The sequence below is a fragment of the Cricetulus griseus genome (assembly GCF_003668045.3).
Source record: "Cricetulus griseus strain 17A/GY chromosome 1 unlocalized genomic scaffold, alternate assembly CriGri-PICRH-1.0 chr1_0, whole genome shotgun sequence".
Taxonomy (NCBI): Eukaryota; Metazoa; Chordata; class Mammalia; order Rodentia; family Cricetidae; genus Cricetulus; species Cricetulus griseus.
The window spans coordinates 152,676,114-152,696,948 of record NW_023276806.1 but is presented as its reverse complement, the minus strand read 5'-3'; the positions used below and the strand labels follow the sequence as shown (position 1 = coordinate 152,696,948).

The 20,835-nt window shown below is 43.3% G+C and overlaps 2 protein-coding genes across 6 annotated transcripts in view; one reads left to right on the top strand and one right to left on the bottom strand.

The window, feature by feature from the left end:
- The first annotated feature begins 418 nt into the window (after positions 1–418).
- Positions 419–20,632, top strand: Tdg (thymine DNA glycosylase). 5 transcript variants are annotated; one of them, XM_027392540.2, is made up of 10 exons: positions 419–554; positions 6,703–6,833; positions 8,977–9,218; positions 10,934–11,003; positions 13,251–13,386; positions 13,536–13,618; positions 13,703–13,797; positions 17,309–17,480; positions 17,995–18,120; positions 18,726–20,632. In XM_027392540.2, the coding sequence occupies exons 2-10, from the start codon at positions 6,752–6,754 to the stop codon at positions 18,866–18,868; spliced, it is 1,149 nt and encodes a 382-aa protein (XP_027248341.1). In that variant the 5' UTR covers positions 419–554; positions 6,703–6,751; the 3' UTR covers positions 18,869–20,632. The 5 variants fall into 5 exon arrangements, with proteins under 5 accessions (XP_027248341.1, XP_027248340.1, XP_027248339.1 ...); XM_027392539.2 differs by having other exon boundaries at positions 487–652; positions 18,729–20,632; XM_027392538.2 differs by having other exon boundaries at positions 488–652.
- The window catches only part of Glt8d2 (glycosyltransferase 8 domain containing 2), a 33,081-nt gene continuing 29,421 nt past the window's right edge, over positions 17,176–20,835 (bottom strand). The window contains exon 10 of the mRNA XM_035450634.1: positions 17,176–17,837. Coding sequence (XP_035306525.1) covers positions 17,758–17,837 — 80 coding nt within the window. The 3' untranslated portion in view covers positions 17,176–17,757. The remainder of the gene's footprint in view (positions 17,838–20,835) is intronic.

The window sequence follows — 20,835 nt, the reverse complement described above, 5'->3', positions numbered from 1 at the left end:
CAGCATTCCCAGTCATTAGAAGTTCCCTTTTCAGGGTCCAAGTTTATAAATTTCATTAATTTTTGTTCCTTCAATCATTATTATTACTGTTTTGGCTTTTCAAGACAGCATAGCCTTGGCTGTCCTGGAACTCACTCTGTAGATTAGGCTAGCCTTGAACTCAGATCCACCTGCTTTTGTCTCCTGAAAATGACAGGCAGAGTTTTCAATATGCACAAAATCTGGGTGGAAAGACATGAACTTGCCACCAGGCATCACGGTCCACCTACACATCGCAAAGGCCAGCGCCCCTAACCCACACCCAACCGGAAACTCAGCCCACAAAAGCTGACGTCAGCGGGGCGCTCCCACTCCACCTCTTGGTCCTCCACGTTTCCCAAAAGGCTAGGCGGGGGACCTGTACCCCGAGATGGGGACGCCATTGGCAGGGCCCACGTCACGTGACGGCCAGGCAGCGAGCCTCCTCGGAGGGGACGGAAGTGCGCCTGATGAGGTAGCGGCGTGGGAGGGGCCGAGGCCAGCACCGTCCGTCCGCCGGCCGCCTCGACTGTGCGGTGAGTCCCCGCGCCGAGCGGCAGAGCGGGCGCCCGTGGCCCGGCAGCAGCGGCCGCACCCTCAGTGGCGCCGCCATGGACGCGGAGGGCGCGCGCAGGTAACACGGACGCTCGGCTGGGCCCGGCCGGGCCGCGGCTCGCACAAAGGCCGGCCTGCGCGTGCGCAGTGGGGCCCGCGCCCCCTCCTCTGCCCCCCCCCCAGCCCGAGCGCAGGACCCGGGCCTCCAGCTTTAAAAGGCGGTGTGCGCGCCAGCCGTGACGCCCGGTGGAGGCTCTGGCTGTGAAGTGTGTGTGTATAACACGCAAGGAAGGCGGTCAAGAGATGGTCCCTTTCCGGTGGCCCTGGGACGGTCTGTAACACCGTCCCTTAGGGGTGCTGAGGATGTCAGGGAGTGTTGCCAAAGTTTAGGTTTGGAAATCTAGACTCTTGACGGAGAGCGAAATTAAGAAAAACATAAGATGGCAGGGTCTTCTCAGGAATGCGGACTTACTGTTAGGCCTGGTGAAGAATTAGCGTGCCTCCCAGTAGCCAATGGACACTGAACTTAGGCAATGCATTCTGTCTTCAGCCCGCTTCCCCTCTCGACAGCTGTGCCATCGTAAGTACATCTCTATGAGCAGGTTAATGGGAGTGAAATGAAAGTCTGGTTTACAACTGAGAGAGTCAAGGGTACCCTGCAGAAGGTCTCTACTGACAGGGCACTCTGTTCCTCAACAGTTTACCAACTGCAGGGTGCCAGAGACCAGGCAGTGACCAGTGTCCCAGCCCAACTTTCAAGGGGGAGAAGGGGTTGTAGAACTGACAGATTGAACCAGAGTCTACATACATAAATGCTGAATGGATGGAATAGTGAATCGTAACAAAACGAGGCATAGTCTCATAGGAAAGTGCAAGGAAAAAAGACAGTAATGCATATGGGCAGTTTTCATATAATAGGTTGTGTGCTTGGTCTCTGGAAGGAAGGTAACTGCTCAGTTTCATGCTGATGCTGTATTTGGAGTTTTTGAAGTGTGTGTGTGCTTAAGTGCACGTGGGCACACACACATACTCCTAGCCAAGACCAAAGAGTTTGATGTCATATTATTCAGGTGATGTTAAAATGAACCTGGATAATTATTATTATTTGAGAGGATGTGGTTAGGGATTGAGTCCAGGGCCTCTAGTTTAATGCTAGGCAAACACCTTGCCACAGAGTCATGTCCCCCAGCCATCTTCTTGCTTTTTGTTTTGAAAGGTCTTGCTGTATTGCCTGGCTAGCCTTCACTCTGTAAGCTTAGAAGGAACTTGCATTTATGAGCTTTCTGCCTCAGCCTCCCAAATGGCGGGGATTATGGGCCTGGTTTGAACTGGAAATTCTGATTAGTCCTAAGCCTTTGTGCTCTCTGCCTGTAGTAGCTAATGCACAGGTAAGTATACGCTCTATGTAGGACTGTCGAAGCAACTTGTATGTGGTGTCCCTTCACAGTCCACATTACCAGCTCCCTAGAGCTCAGAGTTCACCTCATTAGCACAGGTCATTGTTTTGTGGGTATTCTGTTAAGTAAGATGACGAAAGGTATCTAGAAAATGGCAACCTAGTCTGGTAAAATAACTGAAAACTAAAGAAGTTTCTCATCGTTTCTAGAGAAATCCTTAAAGATTTAAAACACAGCAGATCTGAGTTGTATTAACTATGCTTTTTTTTTTTTATCTTTGAGACAGTCTTGCTTTGTCTCTGTCTCCCAAGTGTACAATGTGGTTATTTTCCGTAGATGTCTTAATTAGAGAGAGTGTGTGTGTGTGTGTGTGTGTGTGTGTGTGTGTGTTGGAAGACCACAGACAGCTGTAGGAACCAGTCCTGGGAACAGGAGAGGGGTGGAGAAAGAGTCTTAGAGAAGACAGCAGCAGCCTGAGAAGGAAAGAGGCTGTGTGAAGCAGTTGAGGGAACAGGTAAGGGAAGAAAAGAGAACGGGACATTTTCATCAAGCTTTTAAGTTTCACACAGAATGGAAGGTCTGGAACCTGTCATAGTTCATCACTGTCAACTTGGAGTCTCCTAGAAGACACACCTCCAGATCTGTCCTTCGGATGTTCCCAAGGAAGTTCAGCTGAGGGGCTGCCCTGACTGTGGTGGTACTTATTGTCAGTAGTCAGTTGCCTGAGGACTTGCCCTTTCAGACCCCTGCTCAGTGAAGCTGGATCTTGGACTACACTGCACAAAAGAATACCAGGATGAGAAAGAGCAAAGCAGGTTTAGTAAGCTTGTCAGGCAGTGGTGAGGAATAGAAAGTAAGTGCTTATTTATTATTTTACTTTCAGCATTTTACTGTGTGCACATGCACTCACTCCTCCATATGTGTGTGCAAGTGTGCCCGGCACCACAGCCCCAGTACAGAGATCAGAGAACAATTCACTGGAGTGTGTTTTCTCCTTCCACTCAGGTATCAGTCCTGGTGGCAAGTACCTTTGCCTGCTGAACCATGTCCCTGGCCCAAGCATGGTGGGGTGGTGCTTAGTTTAAAAGGATAGCACACACCTAAGACATGGGTATGGCTTCTCAAGAGGACAAGTCCACAGGTGTCTTCGGTGGCTATATATAAAAGTCTATGTCCAGAGTGCATTGCTCAAGGGATATAGTTTACTGCAAGACTAAATAAAAAAAGGATAACACTTGTCTTAATTACTGTTCTATTGCTGTGAAGAGAGACCATGACCAACTTTTATAAAAGAAAGCATTTAACTGGGAGCTAGCTTACGCTTTCAGAGTTACTCCATCATGATACTGGAGCAGTAGCTGAGAGCTTTGTGTCCTGAACTGAAAACAGCAGACAGAAAGAGATGCTGAGCCTGCTGTGGGCTCAGAGCCCACCCCCAGTAGCATGCCTCCTACTCCTTCCCAAACAGTTCATCAACTGGGAACTAAGCATGCAAATATAGAAGCCTATGTGAGCCATTATCATCCAAACCACAGCACTGGCTTGTGTTCCTCAAAGAATTTCCCTTGTAGGGAAGTGGTTTTCTGAGGTGTGCTACTTAGATTTAAAGATGAGAGGAGTATAATACAATCACACTCAAGGCCACAAACACTCTGGGCCTGACCAGATCAGACATGCCTATAATGCCAATACTTGGGAAATAAAAACAGGAGCATCAGGAGTTCAAGTTCATCTTGAGCTATGTAGAATTGAGGCCAGCTGGGACTACATGAGACCTTGTCTCAAACAACAAAAACCCACATGAAAATATTTTAAATCTATATCAGTTTTTCTGTAGTTTTACATAATGCCAATTAACTTAGCTACATAATTTTCTCATGTTTATGACAATAATTTATTGTGTCATAATTTGAGAACATATTTAAATTATTTATAAATATAAAAATATTTAAAGAAATAAAAGTTGGGGATGGAGAGATAGTTTAACGGTTAAGAGGACCTGGATTTGATTCCCAGCACCTATATGGTGACTCACAACTATCATAACTTCAGTTCCAGGGGCTCTGACTCCCTCTTCTGACTTCCACAAGCACTGTGTGCACATGCTGCACATATGGGCAGATAGTACTCTTGCACATAAAATTAACCTTTAAAATTATTGTGTGGGGGCTGGAGAGATGGCTTAGAGGTTAAGAGCACTTACTGCTCTTCCAGAGGTCCTGAGTTCAATTCCCAACAACCACATGGGGCTCACAACCATCTATAATGAGATCTGGTGCCTTCTTCTGGCCTGCAGACATACATGCAGGAGGAATGATGTATACGTAATAAATAAATCTTTAAAAAATAAATAATAAAATTATTGTGTGGGGGAGGTGTGTACTTGTTTGTTTTAAAGAAATAAACTTTAAAGAGATAGCTAATATATTTCCTCACTGGTGCGGAACCTTCTGTCCTGTGGCTCTTGGAGACAAAGTGCCTATTCTTGGGATTGGGCCCTGTTGTCTTTGAGCATGCAGCCCTCTAGACTGGCCTCTTACGGGCGATCTGTTATCCTGTATTTCTGTGCTGAGGAACTGAACTTGATTTCAGGATTGAACAGGCAGGGGAGTCTAGGCAGTACTGCTTACGAGCCCTTTCTAGGGCTTCTGTGATAGCTCTGGGTTCAGAGCAGGGACTGAGAAGCAGTGACCAGCATCCAGAGTATTTCTCATCACTTTCATCAGGTGTGCTTGCCAGCAGGAAGTCTCAAGGCAAATAGTGCTCTCAAATAAGCTAAACTACAGAAAGGCATTCCTCCCAGGGGAGTAATAACGGCCCAAGGGAGCAGAGCTCATACAGCAAGGTAATGAGGGGAAATCTGTTGTTACATTTTGGGGAGTGGTTGTTGGAGACAAGATTTCTCTGTGTAACCCCGAATATCCTGGAATTCTGTAAACCAGGCTGGCCTGTACTCAGAGATCTGCCTGACTCTGTTGCTGGAGTGTTGGGTTTAAAGGTGTGTGCCACCACTGCCTACCAGTTAAAAGTTAACTTTTAAGTTGGCCATTTTACTGAGATGAGACTTAATTACAGAATTGGCTCATTTGACCTTTGCCTTTTTATTAATGTGTGTTTGTGGCCAAATGAGAGTGTGTGCACCATCTCTGTGCAGGTGTGCATGGAGTTCTGGAAAAGGGTGTCCAGTCCCCTGCAACTAGAGTTACAGGAGATTGGGAACTGCTGATGTGGGTACTGGGAACGAGCCTGGACCCTTGAGAGCAGTGAGCTCTCTGCACTGTCTCTCCAGCCCTTATCTCTTCCTTTGTGAGCGTCTTTCTTTCCCCAAAAGACACCGAGAAAGAGAGCTGCTAAGCAGAGCATCTTGCCACAGAAATCATAGCTTTGGCAGGGCATTGGTGGTGCACGCCTTTAATCCCAGCACTCGGGAGGCAGAGGCATGCGGGTCTCTGTGAATTCATGGCCAGCCTGGTCTCCAGAGCGAGTGCCAGGATAGGCTTCAAAGCCACAGAGAAACCCTGTCTTGAAAAACCAAAAAAAAAAAAAAAAAAAAAAAAAATCATAGCTTTTCCAGATAGTAAACTCCATTTTTACATTTTCCATGTTTTTCTGAATGCATTCTCCACTTGGTGCCATTATTTGATACTGCTGCAGTCTGTTTCATGCTGATGGCAGTTTGAGACATTGGTTTTAGGTCACTATAGAAAGGCTTTTGGGCCGGGCAGTGGTAGCACTCTCCTTTAATCCCAGCACTCAGGAGGCAGAGTCAGTCCGATCTCTGAGTTCATTAGAGGACAGCCTGGTCTACAGAACAAGTTCCAGGATAGCTAGGGCTACACAGAGAAACATTATCTTGGGGGAAAAGACGAGAGGGTGAAGGAGATGCAGACTTCTAGAAGTAGCTTCCTTTAAAGGCTTGGGTTTGGAGTGGGTTTTGGTTGGTTGCTTGATTTCTCTTGTATGAGTCTCTCTGTAACTAGAACCTGCTGTCTTGCTTTCATCTCGGCCAGGCTTGGGGGTGATGGGTGCGCATCCCCATGCCCAGCAAGGTCTGTATGCTTTACTTTTAATAAGTGTACAGTTAGAAGTCTTTGTTTCTTAGCTTAAACAGATACTTATAAAATAGTCCACTTCTACTGTGCAGAAAACAGCAAGCAACAACTAAATCAGAAAGCCAACAATAATAAAACCAAGTTCAGTGGATGCATTAAAAAAAACAAAAACAAAAAAAACAAAACACAAACAGCCAGGCAGTGGTGGCACACACTTTTAATCTCAACATTTGGGAGGCATAGGCAGGTGGATCTCCAAGTTCAAGGACAGCCAGGCATATTCAGAAGTCCTGTCTGAGGATGTGGGGGAGACCTCAGTTGCTCTGTTAGGATGGGGAAATCTTTGTGCCAAGATGGGGAGTAGGGCTTATGGGGATATGAAATTGCATTTGTGAGTATTTTTAATTCCTATGGAGTGAAAGTTCTTCAAGTCTACCACAAAGTTCATGTGATCTTGTTTCACAAAAATATAGGCAACTTGACAGAACTGGCAGGTTTTAACATTTGTGTGGTGTCCTTGGTAAGGGTCTGGGAGAAGTGCACTGGGGAGTAGATCTTCCTTCTCGCCAATTATCTTTGAATAATGACTACTGTTGGCTATAAATACTTACTTGGGTTCTGAAGATTCTTTGTACACTGGATCATTTAAACTCACAACTTATACCCAACTGTCCTTTCAGCTATTCTCTGGAGCAAGTTCAAGCTTTTTATTCATTTCCATTTCAACAAATGATGGCTGAAGCTCCCAATATGGCAGTCACGACTGAAGAGCAGATGCCAGCAGAAGCTCCTGCCCAGGAACCTGTACCAGGTAGTTCTTAGCATGCTGGTTTAAAGCCATGGCTTCGTCCCTGAATGCCTCCTCCCCTGGTAAAGCAGTAAACAGATGTTCCTCATCTGCACACCAAATGCTGCACAGGGGCACAGGTGGCTACCTGAGACCTTACAGCACTAGCATCTAAATTGGTCCAAGGGCTCAGAGGAAGCAGAACACGAACACAGGAGCTCTGAAAGTGGAGGTAGAACGACATCCCATGAACAACAGAGAAGACAAGGCACCGGCTGAGGGAAGAGTTGAGGCCTGGCAGCAGACCCCTGAGTGGTTGTGTGGCTCCTGGAGTATAGATGGAAATGGTGGGAGATGGGGCAGTCAGGCTGTGTTGACCCTAAGGAGCACACTCTATTCCCAAAGTTATAGAGAGCTGCAGTGTTGAGAGGATGGGAGCAAAGAAGTGACTTCAGTGGGCATTTTAAAAGTCAGTCTGGAGGATATTCTAGGAGCAAGACAGGCTTGAAGGCAGGGAGTAGATTAGAGACTATTTATATAAGCTGGGGAAGATATGAAGAATATTGAAGAACATGGAGAAAGTTGGGAAATACTCAAGGTAGAGGACATGTCTACCATTAATATAGTTCATGTAGATGCTGAGGGAGAAGGAGAAACCTGAAAGTACCCATTGTGGTCCTTTACATGATTGTAAAGATATACTTGAGGCTGGGTGACATTATATTTATGCTATGTGTGCTTACCTGCTGTGTGTCTGTGCACATGTGTGCCTGGTGCCCACAGAGACCAGAAGAGGGCATCATATCCCTAGAACTGGAGTTACAGAGAGTTGAGCTGCCATGTGAGTCCTGGAAGTTGAGCTCAGGTCCTCTGGAAGAACAGCAATGTGCTCTTAACCACTGAGCAATATTCCCAGCTCTGAGTGACATTTTTAAGAAGTGTGGTTTTGTTTTTGTTTTTTTTTTAATGTGTATGGGTGTTTTATGTGCATGTCTGTGCACTACTTGTATGTCTGGTGCCTTCAGAGGCTAGAAGAGGGTGTGAAATCTCTTGGAACTGGAGTTGTAGATGGTTGTAAACTGCTGTGTGAGTGCTGTGTCCTCTGCAAGAGCAGCCAGTGCTCTTAAGCACTGAGTCATCTCTCCAGCTCCAAGAAAGGGGTTTGTGCACAGTTCTAAAGGTTTGGTGGCTTAGCACCATCATGTGCTTAGCTCTGGGAAGCCCTGGTGACAGTCGGCACCACAGTGACAGAAGTTCATGTAAGAGAGAGAGACAGGAAGTCACAAAGACAGGGTCTGATAGTGCCTTCTCGGGGCGTTCCCCCAGTTAACCCCAGGGCCTTACCTGGCTCCACTTCCTAACAGTTCCATACCTCCCAGGAAGGCTACCGTGGGACGAAGCATCAAACACAGGAACTTTGGGTGGACAAACTCAAGCATTGTTCAAAGCATTCTTAGATTTCTGACACAGAGTTGGTTGCAGGAAGTGCCACACACTGAGATAAGGAATTAGAAGAAAAGCCAGATAGATTAAGGAGAGGTGGAGGTGGGGTAGCAGTAGCAGAATTTACATGAGGAATGTGTGCAGAGTTGGTTTATAATTTCAGGGCTGTGCCTAATTTATTGTCTCACTTCTGTGTTTGCAGACGTGGGGCACTAGGGCTTCCCCAGCTGCTAGGCTGTGGTGGTAAGGAGGCTTGAAGCAGCCCTCTAGGCTTGGTTGGGAAAATACATAGTAGATAAATGGGGCAGAAGCCTGAGAAAACGGGAAAGCTTTGAGAGAGAGAAAGGTGAGGAATCAAGGGTTCCTGTTGTGTCATTTCTACCTGGCAGTCCTGACAGCCAAGTGTCTCTTGACAATGCTAATGTCACCTGAGTCTCAGAGGATTCTGTCATGTACTGATAGACTTCCTGTAAAGTGGTCCATAGATCCCCGGGGAAACCAAGAAGCCCAGTGACATTGTATAGAAAATCAGTCTGTTACTATCTTGTGTGCCTAGACAGAGAGGAAAAGGAGGTGAACACATTGTAGAGACCAGTGTTGGGAAATTCAAGGCCATAACTGGGATCACATAACATGGGTGCTCATAGGGTGACTGCTGTGGAATCTCCTGAGTTTCTAAGTTAAGGTTTTCCATAGCCATGTTCTGGAAATCACTGTGTTTCAGAGGCTCCAAACAGAAGAAAAAGAAAAGCCAGAGCATCAGAACCCAAGGACCCAGTGGAACCCAAAAAAACTGCCGGGCCAAAAAAATCTGGCAAGTCGACAAAGTCAAAAGAAAAACAAGAAAAAATTACAGACACATTTAAAGTGAAAAGAAAAGTAGACCGTTTCAACGGTGTTTCTGAAGCTGAGCTTTTGACCAAGACCCTTCCTGATATTTTGACCTTCAATCTGGACATTGTGATTGTAAGAATTTTTGTCCTTGTTGGCAGTAAATATCACTAGAGCATTAACTGAGTGTTCCTCACAAGTAGCATGCTACTGAAAAGGTTTCTGAGATTGGGGCTGCCTGGGTTCAAACCTTCCAACAAGGAAAGGCCCTGGGCAAAACTCCATCCTGTAGTTTTATCACTAATGAACATGTGACTGCCTCCCTCCCAGGGTTGCACTTGAATGAAATAACCCATGTGAACCACTTAGGTTGCAGGATAGTTGGTAGTACTCTGGAGTGATTTTGCTTTTGATATTTTGAGATACACTCTATGTAACCCTGGCTGGTCTCAAACTTGCAACAATCCCAGGTGCCTCTGACTCTGTTACAAGCCCAAGCCACCACATCCAGCCTGATAGTACTAAATCTGAGCTTGTGTCTGCAACTGTAAGGAACACTAGAGCCTAATGAACATCAGTGTACAGTTGTGTAGATATCATGTAGAAGAAATTACTGTTTGGGAGGCCGACAGGACATGGCTGAGACTGGCTGCTGGAAGGCCTGCCTCTTTCCTGACTGATGGCAGCCTGCCTCTGTAGGAGGCCCAGCTGGTGTTTGAAAACGGCAGCAAATAACAGAAAAGAGTTTCTATATGCTGCAGCAATTATAATCAGTTCTATTTATCTACGGTTCCTATCCGTTTACCTACCACTCCTGTATAAAAGCACTAAGGCTTAAGCCTGACTTTTTTTTTTCTCTTAAATCAGATTTATTTATTATATATACAGTGTTCTACCTGCATGTATGCCTAATCACCATAAGAGGACACCAACTCCCATTATATATAGTTGTGAGCCACCATGTGGTGGGAATTGAATTCAGGTTCTCTGGAAGAGCAGCAATGCTCTTAACCACTGAGCCATCTCTCCAGCCCTCTTTTTTTTTTTTTTTTAAGCATGTAATAATTGTGCAATAGGCTTCATTGTGTTTCATACATGTATATATACATGTATATGATGTACTTTGTTTGTATTCACTGTCCAGTTACCTTCTCATCTTTCCTTCCTTGATCTTTTTTTCTTATTAAATAGTCTACCCTTTTTTCTTTCTTTTTCTGTTTTTTTTTTTTTTTGAGACAGGGTTTCTCTGGGTAGTCCTGGCTGTCTGTCCTACAACTCTCTCTGTAGACCAGGCTGGCCTCGAACTCAGAGATCCACCTGCCTCTGCCTCTCTAAAGGCATGCTCCACCACAGCCTGGCTTTCTTTTTTTTTTTCTTTCTTTCTTTTTATTTTTTTTGTCATTATTCTCTCATATTTTATCCAGACCACAGTTTCCTCTCCCACCCCTCCCTGCACTCTCTCCCCCACCTCTGCTTTTTCCCAGATCCACCCCATCTCTGCCTCCCCTCAGAAAAGAGCAGGCCTCCTGGGGAATTCAAGAAAACATGGCATAAGCTACAATAGACTAGGCACATCACATCTAGGCTAGACAAAGCAACACAGTATAGGAGGGAAAGGGTACCCCACAAGTAGGCAAAAGAGTTAGAGACAGCCCCTGCTCATTTTTTTATAGAGAATTTTTTTCAGAAAAACACAAAGTAATTTAGTATACTGCGTAGTGCAGGGGTGTGGGAGTGACAGGCAACTTGCCTTTCATCCGGATTTTGCATATGAACCAAAATGTGATATTTGTGTGTGTTGTTAAGCCCTATTTCTAAAGATAAAACTGTTTAATTATTTTGTTTTATAGATTGGCATTAACCCTGGATTAATGGCTGCTTACAAAGGGCATCATTACCCTGGACCTGGAAATCATTTCTGTAAGTGTCTACTTTTTACGTTACTTTAGAATGAAATATTTTTATTAGGATTAATAGGCTGATTTTATGAGAATGATACAAATAAAATAGACTTATTTGGCATGCCTCTGAGTCTATACATGACAATCAAGTATCTGAAGTGGTATTTCATTGTTTACATTTGGTACAGTAAGTATCAGAAGGCATGGAAAAGTACTTTCTGATGTTTTTTGTGGAGCTGGGGATCAAACACTGAGCATGCTAAGCATATACTCTATAACTGGCTAACTGCCATATCTTCTCTTTGCTCAAAATGTTTTCAAGGTTTTACAGATTTATTTATTATTGTTAACTACTTTTTTAAAAAAGTATTGAGACAGAGTCTCTTTATGTAATTCTGACTATTCAGGAACTATACAGTAGTTGGCTTGAACTCACAGAGAGATACCCCTGCCTTTGCCTCCCAAGTGCTGGGATTAAAGGTGTGTGGCACCATGCCTGGCTTTGATTTTTTTTAAGAGGGGTGTGTGTGTGTGTGTGTGTGTGTGTGTGTGTGTGTGTATGTATGTATGTATCCCATAGATACAGTAATAATAGTACTTTACTGTGACAGTGTGGACCAGTGGTTCTCAACCTGTATGTATGTCGAGACCCCTTTGCCAAACCTCTGTATCCAAAAATATTTACATCATGATTCATAACAGTGGAAAAATTACGATTATGAAGTAGCAATGAAGATAATTTTATGGTTGCATGGGGTCACCATAATGTGAAGAACTGTAAGAAAGAGTTGTAACATTAGGAAGTTGAGAACCACTGGTGTAGACGAAAGTGTGGGTGTTCCCAGATTTTTGTGTTGTTAACTTGGAGAGATGAAAAGTATTGGTTGTGGAGATAGAGAGATTGCTCAGAGGTTAAGAACATTGGCTGTTTGATTCCCAGCACCCATATGGTGGCTTACCACTGCCTGTAACTAAGGTTCTAGGGGACCTGATGCCCTGTTTTGGCACCGACACCACATATGGTCCACAACACCCATTGTGGTTGTTTTTCTTTTCTTTTTTTTTCTTTCTTTCTTTTTTTTTTTTTTGGTCAATGTGACACAAGCTCAAAGTAATATGGTAAGAGGGAACCTCAGCTAAGAAAATGCCGCCATTTTCTTGACTAATGATTGCTGTGGGAAGGTCCACTCGCTGAAGGTGCTCCCACCCTGGGCAGGTGGTCCTGAGTTGTGTAAGGAAGTGGTCTGAGCAAGGCAGTAGGGAGCGTCCTCCATGGCCTCTGCATCACTTCCTGCCCTGACTTCTTTCATTGATGGAGTGTGACCTGAGAGATGTAAATTGAAATAAACGCATTCCTCCACAGATTGCATTTGGTCATGGTCTTTATCACAGCAATAGAAACCCTAAGACACACCCATACACGTTTAAAAAAAAGTTTCTTAAAAGAAATTTATTGTTATGTATCAGTTGTATGTAGATGCTTTGACATTCTCTGAAGATAGTTCCTTTAGAAGAAAACAGCAGTGAAAGCTCCTTTTTTAAATTTTTTTTTTTGGTTTTTCAAGACAGGGTTTCTCTGTGTAGTTTTGGAGCATATCCTGGCACTCACTCTGGAGACCAGGCTGGCCTCAAACTCACAGAGATCTGCCTGCCTCTGCCTCCCGTGTGCTGAGATTAAAGGCGTGCGCCACCAACGCCCGGCGAGGGCTCATTTTTTACAAACAGGTTCTACTGCTGTGTTCTGATGCTCTACATGTGTTCATAGGGCCCTTTACTATGGCCTGCCAGAGCAGTGCATGTCCTCAACAAATACTGCTCATCCAAGAGTAAGACTTCAGATGTTTAGGCTGAGTAATGACACACTTGAAACCAGCACCATATTGTCCCTGTTATTATTATTTCTTTAATTCTGAGAAAGAGTGTCTTAGTTTACTCCACTCTCAAGGTGTGTTAGTTTAATCTGAGGTAGTGTAAGGGCGGATGGTAACATTACCAATAACTGGGTAAGAATGCAGTTTGAAACTGTGTGTGCAAAGAAGGTAATAGTTTCTTGTAGGAAAGTGATGTTATTAAAATCATAGTAATTAGCATGGTAATCCAAACCGCTGTCGTTATTCAATATGGTGTTAGACATAGGCTACTAATTTTTAATATATCTTCAGTCCTTTATCGCCCTTCAGTTTTAGCATCAGGATGTATACTATTCCATTGGTTTTTTGGTAGAATTTTCCGCTTTCTGTGGAAGTGACAGAGTCCTCTTTCACAGGGAAGTGTCTGTTCATGTCAGGACTGAGTGAGGTTCAGTTGAATCACATGGATGACCACACCTTACCCGGAAAGTATGGTATTGGCTTCACCAACATGGTGGAACGGACGACGCCAGGCAGCAAGGATTTGTCCAGGTAGCTGTAGAGCATGAGTGCATGGTGGTGCAGGCTCTCATGTTACTTAGGAACATTGCATGTGTGATGTTTATTGAGAGCTGCCTGAAGGCAGCAAGTTGCAAACTCTGCTGTGTTTATGTTCCTCACTGATCTTAATTCAATTTTAGTAAAGAATTCCGGGAAGGTGGAAGGATCCTAGTGCAGAAACTGCAGAAATACCAGCCACGAATAGCGGTGTTTAATGGAAAATGTGAGATTTACTTCCTCATTTTTATCTTTTCTCTATGCTAATGTCAAGGGCAGGGCTGAATATGTTTGTGTTTTTCTCCTTTAGGCATTTATGAAATTTTCAGTAAAGAAGTTTTTGGAGTAAAGGTTAAGAACTTGGAATTTGGGCTTCAGCCCCACAAGATCCCAGACACAGAAACTGTAAGTCTTCCGGGTCCATCTGTAAACCAACTAGGACTTCTAGCTAGTTGTCCTTTTCATTTGTCTCCGACATTGTCATTTTTGCCACCTGCTTTATTAAATAATTATCAGCTTACACTTTCAGATACAATTAGAGTTTTATGTAAAAGTATTTGCCAGCTAAATGTCAGAGGAACTGGCTCACACTACATTCAGAATATCACCAATGGCAGTTACTTAAAAATGCAAGGATACATATAAACACAATCCTTGGTGGTAAAATTAGCTATGTCATTTGTATATTTAATCCCAGCTTAATTTTAGAGCCATACACAGTAGATAAACAGCCAGCCAGCTGTCTGTTTTCTATATTACATAATCAAAGATATCATGAGACAGCCCTGTGCTTTCTCTTCTTAACATTTCATTTATTTATTTATTACTTTTTTATGTGCATGGGTGTTTGTTTGCATGTGTGTGTACCACATGTGTGCAATGCCAGTGGAGGCCAGAAGAGGGCACAAGATTCCCTGGGACTGGAGTTCCAGATGGTTGTGAGCCTCCACATGGATTCTGAGAATTGAACTCTGGGTCTTCTGTAAGAGCAACCAGTGCTCCTAACTGCCAAGATCTCTCTTCAGCCCCACATCCTGGTTTTCAATAATTTCCACAGAATATCTGCAGATATTTGGTTCTAATTTTGTTTAGTAGTCTTTTTGTGCTACTTAAGTACATAGGTTTTGGTTTTCTTGTCTTGTTTTATTTTGTTGTACTAGGTCTTTTGTGCATGCTAGGCAGTTACTCTACAACTTAGCTGCACCATGGCCCTCTTTTTTTAAAATTTTTATTTATGTATTTTTCTAGATATAGGTGCTTTGTCTGCACATATACCTGCACCCATAATATATGACTATGAGCTACTATGTGGTTGCTGGGAATTGAACTCAGATCCTCTGGAAGAGCAGCCAGTGCTCTTAACCTCTGAGCCATCTCTCCAGCCCAACCCTGACCCTCTTAAACATAGTTTTTATACAGGTTTCTTTTATTATTCAATTGGGGTGGGAGGTACTGGAGATTGAACCTGGTGTTTCTCACATGCTAGGCAAGTGCTCTACTACTGAGCTACGTCCCCAGCCTTCTTTTTACTTTTTGTTTTCAGATAGAGTCTCATTAGGATGTCCAAAGTAGTCTTCAAATCACTCTGTAGTTCAGGCTTTGCCATCCTCCTATTTCAGCCTCCAGAGTAGTCCCTGTACACAGCTTTTTAAAAACCACATGGTGCACACTGAGACAGAGGCAGGAGGATCTCTGTGAGTTCGAGGCCAGCCTGATCTACAAAGTGAGTTCCAAGACAGCCAGGGCTACACAGAGAAACCCTGCCTCAAAAAACAAAAACAGAAAAATCATATGGTACACAAGTCAGCATTTTTTGCATACATTTTATGGCATTGAGCCCCACACAACGCCTGCTATGTTAGAGACACCTTACATGCCATTTTAAATGATAGAGAATCCTAAAGACCTCAGAATAAAGCCTCTGCCATCTATATAAGTTTCAACTCCTTTTAAAAATCTCTCCCTGTCTTTTCCTATAAGCACTTGATTGGTGAGCAGCCCAGTTTGAACTCTGTTGCTGTGATAAACACCGTGACCAAAAGCAACTTGGGAAGAAAAGATTTATTTCCCCTTACAAATCACGCACCATCATGGAAGGAATCAAGAGCAGAAGCCCAGAAGCAGAAACTTAAGCATACTGTGGAAGACACTGCTTTCTGGCTTCCTCTGGATGCCTCAGCTTGCTGTCTTATAAAACCCAGGCTCTGGGGCTGGAGAGTTGGCTTGGTAGTTAAGAGCACTGGCTGCTCTCCCAGAGGACCTTGACTCAATTTCTAGCACCCACATAGCAGCTCACAACTGTCTGCATCTCCCCTTCCTGGAAATCCGGTACCCTCACACAGACATACATGCAGGCAAAACAAATATGCACATAAAATAAATCTTTAAACAAACAAAAAACTGGGCTCACTAGGGATGGCACTACTCACAGTGGCTGGGGCCAGGCCCTCCCATATATTAGCAGTTAAGAAAGTGCTTCATGGGGTGGGCAGGATGGTTCAGTGGGTTAAGACTTTTCTGCCAAGCCTGTCAAGCTATGTTCAGTCCCCAGATAGAGGTTGTAGGAGAGAACTGACTCCCACAAGTTGTCCTCTGAACTTCCAGTTGTACACACACCACATGCCCCAGCCCCCCACCCCCACCCCAAAATAAGATAGTGCCTCACAGACAAGATCACAGGCTAGTTTGATCTGGATAATTCTTCAGGTGATGTTGCCTCTTCACAGGTGATTCTGGACATGGATCAGTTGACAGCCAAGAAGTAACTATGGCAACTGTGGCAGTCTGTCTGTGGCCCTGCATTTGCCTTATACAGTATACTCTTTACTGTGAAATAAGAAGCTATTGATGTTACTAGTGCTTTAGCTCACAGAGAAAACTAGTGCTTTAGCTCACAGAGAAAACAATTTACTTTGGGGGGGGGGTGGAGTTTCACTATGTAGACCAGGCTGTCCTCAAACTCACAGAGATCCATTTGCCTGTGCTCCTGAGTGCTAGGATTAAAGGTGTGTGCCATCATACCCAGCCAGTCTACTCCAGGTCATTTTAATCTTGAAAATGTGCTGTTGTAAACATGTTAACATATTCACCTACATGTGTGTACATTAGGAGTTTCTCTAAAGATGCTATAATCAAAGCAAATTAATTATACTAGATGATAAGGAAGCTTCAAAGCAAAATTATAACATATGATAAAGAAACCATCTTTAAAAATCACTATAAATATAGTAGTCTATCCCCTCACTTCTGTGTAGAGAGGACAAAAGCAGCTTCTACTCTTTGAAGGCAGTTGTTACCAACCAAATTGATAAATATGTCTTTCCCTGTAGCTATCTACTCCTGGTATTTTATACAATTTCTGGGAACATTTCCAAATTAATGATGTATAGATCTTTTTCCTATAGTTGAAGAAAGAACTCAAAACAACCTAAAATCTACAATTGGCTCTGGCTAATAAGTTATAAACTGACATATAATGCAAAAAAAAAGTTATAAACTGCATTTTAAAGGCTTTTTTTTCCCCCTGCTTTACTCTATGATCAGAACATGTCTGAGATTTATTGTTGAGTGAGAAGACCAGCAAGTTGCAGGGCAGTTGATACCCTGGGACCTTTGATTGTCCATGAACACCTCGGGAACTCACAAGAGTGATTTCCTCAGCAAAGGGAGCCAGGTGAATAGAGAGCTGAGAGGGCAAGCTTCATCATAGATGCTACACCCTTTTGTTTCTTTTGAATTGTAAGACGTGTATAAAAAGAAAATATTGGTAGAGGAGCACTGGGGGGAGGGGAGCCATCATTTTTAATGTAAGTATCAAGTTATTAAGCCAAATAAAGGTAAGTTTTTCTAACCACAGTACGAGTAGATTCAATCAAGTGTTAAAAATCTCTGAAACTCTAAAACTTGTTGATCCCAGCTCTGCTACGTCATGCCATCTTCCAGTGCCAGATGTGCTCAGTTTCCAAGAGCCCAGGACAAGGTTCATTACTACATTAAGCTGAAGGACCTAAGAGACCAACTGAAAGGCATTGAGCGGAACACAGACGTGCAGGAGGTGCAATACACATTTGACCTACAGCTCGCACAAGGTTTGTTACCATCCCTTCCCTTCCCAATTTCTGTGTCTACAGAACAGTGAGCAGGAAGAAAGAAAACTGTAGCCAGATGCTCTAGTAATGGATCTCAGTGTGTGTTCACATCTCCTGTACCACGGTTTTCTTCCTATTCTGGGTCTAAGGAGCACCTCCCTGCCTAAAATTGAGTGTGGTGGATTTCCCAGTTCTTATAAAACCAATAGCAAACAGGGCTGGAGAGATGGCTCAGTGGGTAAAAACACTTGTTGCTCTTGTAGACTGGGTTCGGGTCTCAGAACCACTTCAGGCAGTTGTCAGCCACCAGTGATTGCAGTTCCAAGGGATCCATTGCCTTCTGGCCTCCTTGGTCACCTGCATGCATATAAACTCATGCAACTCATACAAATAAATAAATAAATAAATATAACAAATCTTTAAAAAAACTATAGCAAATCATATAATTCAGCTGAGTTTGCATAGAAGACTCTTAGACAACATCAGTCTCAGTCATCTTTCACCTTCTCCACAGAGGATGCAAAGAAGATGGCTGTCAAGGAAGAAAAGTATGATCCCGGTTACGAAGCCGCGTATGGCAGTGCTTACAGTGAAAACCCATGTCAGAGTGAATCTTGCAGCTTTGCTTCAAACGGGCTAAGTATGTTTCCCTCCAGATTTGTTCCTTTCAGAGGATTGAGAGGCAATGAGAGTGTAATAGAAACAGAAAGTAATTTTTGAAGATTTAGGAATCCTAATATAAAATGTAATTAAGTGACCGAATATTTTCACATCATTTCTTTTTTTTTATTAGTAATTTGTTTTTTACATTCTAATCCCAGTTCCCCCTCCCTCCTCTCCTACCACTCCCTCAACTCCCCACCATCCCCATCTGCTCCACGGAGAGGGTGAGGCCTCCCATAGGAAGTCTACTAAGTCTGTCCCATCATCTAGTTGAGGCAGGACCAAGGCACCTCTCCACCCTCACACCCCTGTGTCTAGGCTGAGCAAGGTATCTCTCCATATAGAATAGGCTCCACTAAGTCAGTTTTCGCATCATTTCTTAACTTACGGCTTCTTGCATCTCCCTCCCTGAATAACAAATGACAATTTCTGAGTCCTAGATCTGAAAATCTAGTAGAACCTTACAGTTGTTTTTAAAAGCTCGATTAGTATTTTAATAGTTCTCCTTCACTGCACTTTAAAACTCTCCCTATGACAACACTGAAACTTGGCAATGAACTTTTGATTCTTTTCCCTTCCCAGCAGCTGACAGTGCAGAGCTGAGAGGAGAAGCAGCTCCTGGTGGCGTTCCAAATGGGCAGTGGATGACACAGTCATTTACAGACCAGATCCCGTCCTTTAATAACTGTGGGACACAGGAGCAGGAAGAAGGAAGCCAGGCTTGATGATGGTCTTCTGAGCTCTGCCTCAGCACTGCAGTTTTAATGCAGTTGTGAGGCCCCAGAGTCTCCGTTTCCTAACAGTCGGTAGCGATAGTACCTTACACTAGTGGTGTAACTATACATGGAGCAGTTGTGTGGTAGAGTCAACTGCATGAACCTGTGTAGTTGAAAGGAAAAAGTAGGGTGTTTTCTACCTGAGTTTTGTATTTGAATTACTCATCATTCCAGCTTTTTATATACTAGATTTCATTTACGAAGAAACTTGCTTTCTTTGGGGAGTCACTTTGATGTAATTTTAAGACTCAACAGTTTGAATATATACGTATATATGCCATTATCCCTTTTAATGACTCAGAAGGGCATGCTAGTAAGAAACTGGGAGATTATGCCAATTTCCATGTAAAAAGCCAACCAGCCGTCAGTGGAGTCTGGTTAGTTTTGGAAGTTGGGGGTAAACTCAGAACTCCCTGGGTTGTAGTCACTCTCTCCAAATGGTGTGTATGGCAGTTGCTTAGTAACAGAAACAGAGTGTGGCCTGAACCCCGCCTTTGGCCTCCCACTCCTGTGTGTTGGTCCTCTCAGAGGCAGACACTGTTTTGCTGAGCTGGTAGGTTCCTGAGAATGCAGTCAACCTTTTATAGTTTGCCAATTGTGTTTTTTATTGAATTTCCTCATCAGTGTTTATCACTGTTCTAATTTTATCCTTGATGTGGGAAGTGGTAAGAAATGAACTTTCAGGGTGAGCAACACAATGCTGGAGGTGTTTGACAATTCTATTTAAACTGGTGCTGTGTGTACAGGGGTTTTAATAAGATAATGCAGAATTTTTCTTGCTAGTTTAACTAGTCAATAATTTAAAAATTATTGTCACTACTGTGTTACTGTAGACTAAGTGAACCTCATGAAAAGGTTGGCTGGAATTGTACCTTTGTGGTTTCTAATGCATTTTCCATGGTGCTACAAATAGCCCAGCCCATTAGGGCTGTGGGGTATTAAAACTGGGTATACAGAAATGCCTATTGCATTCACTCCTGATCACTTATGAATATTCTGACTTGGCACATATCCAAGGAGCATGCTGGTTTTGCTGTATGAAATGTCCGTGAGGTTTTTATATTCCACAGAGGTTATGTAGCCTATTCTTCTGTGAATAATAAGAGAAGCAGTTTCTTGTGAATCTTAACATGCCTTTTAGCTGTGACAGTGGGTCTTATTTTTCCTTGAGTCTAGGTCAAGCTTGTGTGAGTCATGTTGCTTTAAGATGTACTGCACTGCTGTTTACATGGACATTTTTTGCGGGTGCTCTGAAGTGCCTTGCATCAGGGATTAGGATCAACTGAATTATTTTTTCATGGGACCGTGTAAAGCATGTAACTAGGTATTGCTTTGGTATATGACTATTGTAGCTTTTCGGTAGATTTCCTTGAGTAGAGAAATACTTTAAATTATGACACTCTGGAGAAAGGGTGTGAGTATAGTCCCAGTACTTTTCACTGAACATGGCAAATAGTAGTAATGCTGATGTGTCCTACACATGACAGGATGGGGTTTTTCATTAAATAGTACTGAGATTTTTAATTCATATGAAAGTCTGGATGGTTTTTACAATAAATATTAAGAATGGCTATACAAGGTACAGACTTTTCTGTAGCAAGACTTAATGGTGTTCTTCCTCACTGTAAACCTGAAGACAGTTTACTTTCTATTGTATTTAACTTGTAATTCATGAGGAAAATCATAAAAACTTGAATATTTTATTTGTACAGATATCTTTTTATTTGTTGTGTTTGTTCACTTGTTTTTTGTGTTTTTCCAGACAGGGTTTCCCTGTGTAGCCCTGGCTGTTCTGGAACTCGCTCTGTAGACCAGGCTGGCTTGAACTCACAGAGATCCACCTGCTTATACCTCCTGAGTACTGGGATTAAAGGTATGTGCCACCACTGCCTGGCCTGGCAATATCTGGATTTTTT

Coding starts and splice junctions, on each gene's coding strand:
- Tdg (XM_027392536.2), top strand. CDS start 1,107: ATGCATTCTGTCTTCAGCCCGCTTCCCCTCTCGACAGCTGTGCCATC. Junction 11,004..13,250: donor TGGACCTGGAAATCATTTCT/GTAAGTGTCTAC, acceptor CCTCTTTCACAG/GGAAGTGTCTGTTCATGTCA. Junction 18,121..18,725: donor CTTTGCTTCAAACGGGCTAA/GTATGTTTCCCT, acceptor TTCCCTTCCCAG/CAGCTGACAGTGCAGAGCTG.